This window comes from Amborella trichopoda, chromosome 2 (assembly GCF_054954075.1).
Source record: "Amborella trichopoda isolate Santa Cruz 75 chromosome 2, AtrichopodaSantaCruz75HAP2 v2.0, whole genome shotgun sequence".
NCBI lineage: Eukaryota > Viridiplantae > Streptophyta > Magnoliopsida > Amborellales > Amborellaceae > Amborella > Amborella trichopoda.
In genome coordinates, this window is record NC_142337.1 from 50653551 (window position 1) to 50664355 (window position 10805).

Sequence of the window (10805 nt, forward strand, 5' to 3'; positions counted from 1 at the left end):
GACGGAATTACACCAAAGTGACTAACATTCAACCGAAAACACAGAAAAACCAACTGAGATTCAAATCAGTGTTCACAAACTAGGTCGGTCCAGCTTGGAACCGGCTGGTCAAACTGGCCGGTTTTGGTTGTCCGGCCGGGTATTTTTATCTAAATCTTAACGCAGCACCCATATATTATAGGATAACTTAATGCGCTCTATTTATCCTTTTAATCAAGGTTCAAGCGTTGGTTTAAGGATAACCCTCTCCTGGTCATTATGTAATTTTCAATTGACAGCTATCATGGATTTGAAATAAATCAACTATTATCCATGAACCTATCCTGGCAACGGTGATGTATATTCATAGCGAAGGCCAAAACCAAACATTAATAAAGATTACTATTGTTTTAATAGACAATAATATGTTATAGTATAGTATAGTTCATAAACTCGACCCTAATCGGAGAGATCCGTGTTCAAATCCCGGCAAATGTTATCTTTTTAAGAATCGGTCCAATTCTTGTTTTTCTTAAATCATATTTGTCCTTTTTATTTTTTTTACAACCTTTTCTTTTCTTTTCCTTTTCTTACTTCAGATTTTACAAAAATTTCTATAAAATGGTGTCAAAGAATTATGCTTCTCCTATTGTATAAAACTTATATACTTCCCTTTCCTTCTTCTTCTTCTTATTTCTTTTTTTTTTTTTTTTTTTACAGCCTTTTCTTTTCTTTCGTTTTCTTTAGATTTTACAATAATTTCTATGAACATGGTGTCAAAGAATTATACTTCTCCTATTGTATAAAACTTATATTTTCCCCCTATCTAATTGTTCAAAGAATTATATTGTTAAAATGCCAAGTACTTAAATTGTGAGCTTTCTATACTTCTCCTATTGTATAAAACTCATATACTTCTCTCTATCGAATCGTCCATTCCGAATGAACGATTGAGATAAACCCCAATCACAATGTATTGCCTCTACAGTATTTTATATTTATAAAATATTTTGACACCAAATTTTGTGTGTTCACTCTTCTCTTAAACTCTACATGTAAAAAAAATATAAAAAATATTATCGATAAAATAAAATAACCAAAATACCCCTAAAAGTTTCACTATATTTGCTCTATCCTACACAGAAAAATAAAATAACCAAAATCCCCCTGAAAGTGTTACTATATTTGCTCTATCCTACTCATGATCAATGGGAAATTTGCATTTCTCAAAACATAAAAGAGAAACTTATAAAAAATGCCCATATAAGATGAAGGACCCATATTGTTTGAGTTAATTTGAAACGACCCATAAAAAGGCTCAAGATCATGAGTTAGAATAGTATTAAAAAAAAGTAAATACTAATAGTGCATCTCTCGTGAGTATTCTGATCAAATTTCCAGGATATAAAAAATCTTAAAGGTATTCACCACATTATAATTTGCTTTTAGTCTATGTACTATTTGTACACGGTTTTTATGACTCCTAGGACTTGTATGTAAGAATTAGTATGATATTAGAAATCAATTTTTAAGATGGATTTGAAACATAATTTTTAAATAATATATAATTTATGATATGGAGATCATGAATATGCGAAATAAATAATTTTTAAAAATTAAGAATGATAATTTTATAAAAATATATTCAAACCATTAGTTTCAACTTTGTTTGGAGGAACACACCCATCTTTAAGATGGATGTTTTATACTAATAGATGTAGGAATGCCACTCCAACGCACACAACAATATTCTTTGTTAGAAAGGGAAGGACATTTTTTTAGTAAGGGGAAAAGCACTTAAATCTTCTTCCATTTTATTTTATTTTTGTTTCTAAGTATCGAGGGAAAGAGCACTTAAATGCTCTTCTTCCTTTTTTCTTTTCTTTTTTTGTTTGTTAGGACTGTCGAGCACTAGATCATTGTTCGAAAAATCAAACTCACCTCGAAAACCAGCCAAGGACCGGTTCCGAGTAACCGGTAAACCAGCTGTTAAAATATACAAAAAAAATCTAAAAAAAATGAAAACTATATTTAAAGATGAGTCGTCAGTTGGACGACGAGGTCGGTTCTAAAAAAGTACCTCATGCAAGTTTTCTTCAAAGAGCACAAATTTGAGTTTTCTTTTCCATCAAGCAAAGTTGGTCCCATCAAACCTTTCGGTTTTCAGGATCTCAGAGATGAAGGTACGAGCAGTCATATATTTCTATTCTCAAGTAAAAATAAGAAAAAACTCCTAATGGCAATCAAGTAAAACTAGCTCTGATACCAATGAAATAAAGACCTATGTGATCTTTTGGTGAGGAAATACAATTTTTTTTTAATAATAATAACCCCTTATAATTTTGGCTACAAGATCACTCACAGATGGGCTTATTACGAACAACAGAAATTCCAAAATAAATAACACATCAGTAAAATAAATTTCAACTCTTTGATGATATTCATACAACCTAATATTATGCTTGAGAATATAAAATAGAAAAACAAACAAATAAAAGAAAAGATGCCAGAGATTACCTCAACCAGGCTTTTTACACCCCACTGAGTCACCACATCCAATGGCCCGGGATTTCTAGTCTAGCTTCAATCATGAACCGGGATAGCTGATTTCAGCCAAACTAGGTAATCACCACATAAATCTCTACTAAACCTTAACCCCCAAAATTAACTTAGGCCCCCACTAATTTTTCCAGCCCTTAAAATTAACTTAGGTCTAGAGAGGAGAGAGTGTACTACCTAAGGTTTTGGAGAGCAAAAATTAGAGGGAGAAATATGGAGGAGAGAGAGTGGGGCGTGCCCCTTTAGGAGAGGCAGAGGTGAGAGAGAGATTGTGTAGAGATTGGAGGAGAGCACCCTTATTTATAGTGAATATTTCGGTTTAGTGTTTCTCAGGGTTTTTCCATAGTTTGTCTCTCTCATGAAATTGAATCTTGACCATTGATCAATGTGACTTGTGGGAGATCTGAGCCATCAATTCCATAGATGGGTCATCAACATTATGGAAGGTGCCCCCTTTCCTTAAACCATTTTCCCATCAATATATTTAAATAAAATAAATATCATGCATTTAATAAAATTGCATCATCCATGTCACATATTCCACAAGGATATTTCAAATATTATCGAGTAAATAAATACTACCAAATATAAATAAGATAAGGTCAATATTTACTATCTATTCAAATTGACTATATCCCTTTAAAGAAAACTTGCTATAAAATAAATAAAGCCATGATCAATATATCCCTTCGAAGATTTGACCACATGCCACAAATCAAACTTACATTAACTTAAAGTATTGAAGACAAAGCAATTAAAGAGAATCCAAAGGGTTGGGTGTGCCACCCCTTTGTGGCACATGTGGGCCCCCACCCACATCCCACATGGTAGGCCCATGTGCACTTTGGGCCCCCATGAAATTTTATAATTTTTTTTTTAAATTAAATAAAATGAATTAATATATATTTGAATTTTTACAACTTTGTAAAATCAATAACTGTATTTTTATGAGTCTAAAAAATCATAATTAAAATATTGAGATATTCATAAAAATTCAAATAATAAAAAAAAAATCATTTCAATAATAAAATGAACACAATTAAATTAATATGATCGGAAAATGATCCATATAAGAATTCAATATGTAATAATGGGGTACTCCACCTTCAACTGTGGACTACGGACCACACTAGCTTTATCGAACCGACCCTGTATTTCCCATGACCCACAGTCCAAGTAGAGGCTCATTAGCGGATCACCAAAGTTAGGTCAATGAATCAAAGGGTCGCAATCCTAGTCTTTAGATTACAGGTCCTCCCCTAGAGACGAGTCAATGTCACTACGACTTGCTGCGACCATAGCTATGGCACATAGAGGTATTTCTCGCACATGCATATGCTTCACCCAAAGGTGGATATCTGGCTTTCCCGAACGATCTATCAATATGCATGCCGTGTGATGGAACATGGATGACGTTTTGGCCCCCGTCTCAGTAGGCCTACTATCATACACAAGGGTCACATAGTCCCTCGGCTCTCATCTAGGCATAAGCTTCGACTTCAGCAAGGGCTAACCCAAAACCCTCATTGGTTAAATCTTTATGCTCAGGTAACTTGGGTTTTTCAACAGACTGGTCCAGATCGATAAGCACAGTCCGGTATAAACAAATATCATTCGCTTAGTATGGTTCTCGAGGGACTAAACTTCTACTAAATTTATATTTCACTATAATAAAAGTATTTCAATACCCACTAAAGCCTTTAAAGACCACATAAACCCAACAATTCGATGGCCCTGCTCAAATGAGCAGAAGACAGAGAAATGATAAGAGGGATGGCGTCGAGAGTCATAGTGGAGACGAGCCACGAGAGAAGTTGATTCCACGAGTTGGAAAACACATAACATGAAAGGAAAAGAGGATGGTGATGAGTAAATGAGTAGAAAGAATGGATGAGAGGGAAGAAACAAGACAGAAAGCCCGTACCCCGTGTCTCTCCCTTTTCAACCCCAACAGGAAGATTGCAAAAGAAAGATAGGGTTTCTGGCTCCAAACCACAGCGATTTCTTGAACTTTATATAATTTCCTTGAAGCCCATGCAATCCCTTTATAAAAAGGGGCACTTATGTTTTTGGAGCCCATCCAATCCGAGCATGATATTTGAATTGTTGAAAAGATCCCACTGATTCTTACAAATATATTCTTTACATAATAGCAATTCTTATCTTAAAGTTAATTCCACTAATGTAGGTGACACATGGATGAGCCATATCAATTACCTTTTACGATTATTTAGAGATTCCAAATATTTGAATTTACAAACAGTTTATTTCGACAAGGTAAAATTCAAAATTCGTCTACATTCCCATGGCACATAAAGAAAGTTCGAACCTTTAGTTTACTAATATAAGAGTGTGAGCGTGAAGGCTGGTCTTTCACTTTTGCTTTGCAAGAGTGCTCGATTGGCCATAGTTTCGGTTTTCCACTAAATTCCTAATATGCCCTGAGTCCTCCATGATCAAAGTAAACAGACTACTTATATAAAAGGGTATTACGTGGTCTAACTAGTTTTGGCACTTGTTCTAATGCCAAATTTTTTTGGGGTATTTAGTGGCAGCAATCGATGTAGCGCTGTTAAATACCAGCAACTAACCACTCAACCCCAAGCCTAATTCCTATAGTTCAATATTTTAAAATATGGCAATATCCAGTCCGGATCACCGATGCGGATGCGAAATCCATTGAGACCAAACCATTTCTAGGATGGTATGAGTTTAGACCCAGTTCCCTCCTAGGATTGCAATTTTCATTCTTTTTATGTTTTATTTAAGCTTATCTAATGTTGTACTTGGACCCTCTTAAATCCCCATCCAATAAACCTCTATTTTTTTTTAATTTTATATCGTTTATTTATATATTTTTATTATCGTTCATTGATCTGGATGATCTTAGAATGGTCCGAATTGTCGATCCAACCAATTCAAATGGGGATCAACAACAAACGATCTGTTAGTATATTTTGTTTTAAAAAATATTTGTGTGTATTTCAAAATAATATTATGGTTTTTTATGTTTTTTTTCTAAGTTGTATTTTGTAGAGAGAGACAATTGTGAGGTTTTTAGTCCCACATTGAAGAGAAGAGTGTGAATTGAGTAGTACTTAAATGTAGGCATTCTTATACCTTATACTCTTAGTACATAGAGGTGGTATATCTGCAGGGCACGTGAAGCATGCGATGTTCGTGCAAGGGCGCTTGATGGCGCACTTTGCACACACCAATATGAGTATGAGGTGCCCCTCCTAGCCCGAGCATGCGTATGGGTTCAAGGCTTGATAATTTTTTTATGAGAATGGCTAGTGTGGGACATCCAACGGTCATAGGTCGTTGAAAAAATGGAGGTTTGAGAATGGCTAGTGCGAGACATCCAATGGTCATAGGTCGTTGAAGAAATGGAGGTTTATGAGAATGGCTAGTGTGGGACATCCCACGGTTACAGGTCGTTGAAGAAATGGAGGCTTGTAACAGCCGTAGAGCTTTGGAGCATCTAAAGAGACCCTTACGTTTTCCTGAATCCCAATGACAAGTTGCCCTTCTTATGCATACCTATGACAATATCAAACGGGCGCAAATATAATTTTCAGATAGCATTCTTGTGTACCCGAAAACAAGAAGGATTCTATCTTCTTTTTTCTTTACTTTGTACTATCTTTTTGCCACTTTTTCACCATACTGATTTCCAACAATTCAAGACGATATGATCTATTTGAACTTTTTTTGGCAACATAATTGTCATTTTCGATCAGTTTTAAGGTGAGGCTTTACTTCTCCTGAAAGGACTGCAACTCTATTAAACCATCTTCCTTATAAAAAAAAATTCATTATTTGTTTGTTTAGATTTTATTTTAATAAATAAGTAATAAGGAAAAATTTGATACTTTTTATTAAAATACGATGGTATTTTGGAAGTTAATGTCTTAAAACTTTATTTGTACTTTCTCTCCAATTACCACGGACTTCTATTGACTCTCTCTCTCTCTCTCTCTCTCTCTCTCTCTCTCTCTTATCGCGTATCATAGTACCCATTTTTGTTTGGACACCCATTTAAATTGGTTTTCAATTTGGAAAGTTAGTTACGAGAAAATCCTAACTCAAAACAGAATCTAGAAAATCAGCCCTTCTTCTTTTACAATTTCAGAAGCAATATACAGAATCATCCCTTTTATCTCTGATTCTTCTCGTGAAAAAAACTTCCAGTTTTCTCTCTTATGTTATCTTAGAGTGTTAAAAGAAAAGAAAATGAGTCTTTTACACCGTGGTAAAAAAAGAAAACCAAATCAAGAAAACTAACAAAAAATGCTAAACTTGAGAATAATTCAAGTTTTTGATAGAAAAACCAATAAAGAAAATAGAAAAAAAATTAGAAAATTTTCTCTTCCGATCGAAAGTTTGAAACAGTATACATGGTCAAATAAAACAAGAACATAGATCCCAAGAAGAGAAAAAGTACATAAAGTAGAAGGAAATCTGTTCCATTTTTTTTAATCTGACCCATATATAATTAATTATTTCTTTAAATATTTTAAATTTTACCATCAATATGAACTGAAGAAAATAAAAAAGATGGCAGCAAAAAGTAGAACCAGGAGAAAAGAATCACTGAATTTAAAACCCTAATATCGTACAACGGATCTAACACAATAGAATATTAAACATCAAATCTCACTCCAACTGTTGAGAATGGAAACCAACTGCAACTAATGAACTATGAACATAAACCATGAACATATTTTTTTTTACAATCAAACTAATGAAGTGAAGAAACTCGCCATTAAATCAAACCATGCATTACCTTTTTAAGTTTACATTCAAATAATTTGTGAGAAGTAAGAAGAGAATACCTTAAAGTAAGAAGCCGAACTCCAATTTTTGTTGTTAAGAAATATGAGTTACGTCACCCTATTTATAATACCAGGTAATAAGCACTTATATTCTAGAAGCCAAGAATTCTACTTGTAATAGGAAACAAAGTAAGATAATGTACACGTTATAAAATCAATGCAATTACGATTTGTAATTTAATTTCCCGCTTGTAATTCTCTTACAGGACTATTTGGATCTTTTATTTCATTGATTTAATCGTAATCTTGAAAGGAAAATTCATGCTTATCCATTAGAGAGAATTGATAAAAAAACATTGATGATGGGAATTTTAATCAAGAAAGGAATGTGGATTTTCTTTTTTTAATTTTTTTGCTAATTATTTGATTTTAAATTCGAGAGATTTGATAAATAATTTACACTGACATCATAATTTCTAATAGATAAGGTTTATTTGCACGTATAAGATTCATCAGATTATTTTTTTAATTTTATTTTTTGAATTACAAAATTGGTTAATCGGAATATCTCCTTATAGAGTCTTCAGATAAGATTGACATGCATATGTGGTAACGATAAGATTTACATGCATATATGTTAAGAACTAAATTATTTTTTATAAATAATAAAATATGGCAATGGAACTTTTTTAGTTTTTTGAAATTTCTAATTACGAATTTTATTCTTTAAAGATACATTTTTATAGGAAAGGATTTAAAAAAACAAAAACAAAATCTGTGGATAAAGTAGTAATTTTTGCTCAACAGACCTCGTGATTTTCATTTTGTTAATATAATTATCCCATAATATCCTTCCCAAGTTACTCATGTTGATTATTTAAGGTAAATCACGTACATTTGCATGTCGGTAGTTTCTAGGCTGTGGTCTGGAGGGAGTTGTTGTAATTTTAGTTTATTATTTTTTGGGCATTTTCCAAATTTTATTGCATGATATATTTTTCACGTGTGTTTATATTTCTTGATATTAACATGTTGGAACATGCAAGTTGGTTTAGAGATTTTGAATTTGTTATGTTATTATTACATGATATATTGTTCAACTGGTGTTTATCTTTCTTGATATTAAGTTGGTTTAGAGATTTTGAATTTGTTATGCCCAAAGATTTCATATTTCCATGGTAGTATACTGCTACTTTACTCCCTCGGGTAAACTATATATTAGGACATTTTTAGATCTCAAATTTTGGAAGTAATCTCTAAACCACAGACTAACCGTAAAAAAAAAGTTAAAAAAATAAAAAAAATACAAAAATAAAAAAAACCCACTTTCTACCTACTTGAAAAATTGATATCCAAATATTCCAAATTTTAGAGGAAAAGATTTAGATGCTTTTGAATACGTGAAGCCTTTTCCAATAGTTTTAAACTAACTTAGTGTTAGTAGGACTAGTCACTTTAAGATATACTATGAAGGAAAACGGTTTGATAGGGCGGCAGCTCTGTCAAAATAAGTAAAACTTTACCTCATAAGCCATGAAACATTGCAATTCAAGCATTCGAAAACCATTACACCGAACATCTGGACAATGTTTTGAGGTGAGGGATTAATTTTTTTTCTGTTTTTTTTTTTGTTTTTTTTAATAAGGCCTAGGCTTGCGCCTAACCAATGCTGCGCTTGAAAACTAAATTCCAATAGAATAGCATTTTTCCTATCTTTGTGTGACATCAAATTCCACATCTTCCTCATTTTACTGTTTCAAGGAAGAGAGTGAGTCAAACATACACGCGCAAGCCAAGCGAAAAATACGATAGAGAACTTTGAGTTCAATTTTTGATGGCCACGTATTATACATCTTAGGGATGGATCCATAATTTTGCAGTTCTATCATCTATAATACCATGACTATTAGTATAGAAATAGAAGTTGACCTTAAAAGGCTCTATTTTGTATTATTTTTTTGGAATGTTTATTTTAAAGGGTTATATACAATTAGACCATTTATCTTTGATACAAGGAGGTCACAATTATTTGCAACCATCCGATGTGAAATCTGATATCAGGGGTGAGTCACAAAGTTCGAAATTTTTTTTTTTTGATGTTTGAGCTTTGCAAATGAAATAAATGCAGTCATCTAATTTCACATCTAATGGTCAAGATTAATGGTGACCACCTTATATCAATAATAAATTTTAGAGAGAGAAAGCATCTCAAACTTGAAATTTTTAGTTTTGAGCTCCAACTTTCTCCTCTTTTTCTCTTCTCTCTCTTTTAACCAATCCTCCTCAGGCCCTTCTCTCTCACATCTCTCTCCAAATGCCTATCTTTCTTAACATGTCTCTCCACCAACCTAGAATTTGAGAGCAAGAGGGAATCACCATTCCAAAAGGCGGCGCTCAAATTCACCTTGCCCTGAATTCGACCTGAAGAACGCGTAAGAAGCATCGATGCAAACCCCCAATCACTGTATCCAATCAAGTTGCTTAGATGAATCCGAGCTGACCCAAGAAGCTTATCTGATAAGAGGAAACCACGCTTCTCATAAATCTTGACTATCACTGAGGAAGCATTTTCATCGTCTTGGGAGGTTTGGTTGAAGAGAAAGTTGTCATCCACATGGAAGATGAACTTTTCTTTCCATATTACATCTACACGGCCACCGGCATTTACGATCTTTGACTTCTGCTTTATTTGCTGCTGCTTTTCTTGTGGGGCGATCCAAAGTACCGCGTAGATATTGCGCTCGGTGGATTTTTGTGGTTGAAGTTCCACTGCCGAAATAAGGGTCACCTCGAAAACCTTCATCTTAGTCCCTAAGAAAGAAGCACAAAGAGTCGTTACGGATAGGAGCAAAAGAGTTTGAAAATGCTGGGTAAGGAAATTGGCTTTGGTAATTATTTATATAATTGAAGTTGGAAAGATGACCGAAATAACACAAAATATTAGTACCCTATCTTATGGGGTTCATGAAAGGATCAATGCCTACCAATTTTTTTTTGGATTTCAGCGATTCAAAATCAGCCGTCTAAATCTGTCTCAAATTTGTTGTAATAATTTGTCTCGGTGTTACGTAGTTTAAATGAATCATGTAATGATTTTCTTGAATGGGATAATCAAAAGATTTTGATTTTCTTGAATCCTTGACAATAAAACGAGAAGTGATTTGCTTAAAGGAAACCTTATCTCAAGGCTGAATAAGAGGCTTTCCTTCAAATTTGATGAAAAATCTTATCTAAATTCTAAACCCTAAATTCAAAGCTTGCATTCAAAATTCAAGAAAAACCCATTCAAGAGAAAGAGTATTATGTAAAGAGGCCCTAGGGTATCTCTTTCTATCGTATTTTATCATCATTAAGATAAGATTTTCTTGAATCCTTGGGCCTTTTAATGGACAAGTGATTTGTAAAAAGAAAACCTTATCTAAAAGCTAAATGCTAGGCTTTCTTTCAAATTTTATGAAAAACCTTATTTAGACCCTAAATATAAGGCTT

The 10805-nt window shown here is 33.3% G+C and overlaps 1 protein-coding gene across 1 annotated transcript; it reads right to left on the reverse strand.

The window, feature by feature from the left end:
• Positions 1-9585: 9585 nt before the first annotated feature.
• On the reverse strand, positions 9586-10119 carry LOC148783321 (uncharacterized). Its single transcript, XM_088859858.1, has one exon. The coding sequence runs from the start codon at positions 10117-10119 to the stop codon at positions 9586-9588; it is 534 nt and encodes a 177-aa protein (XP_088715984.1).
• Positions 10120-10805: the final 686 nt, after the last annotated feature.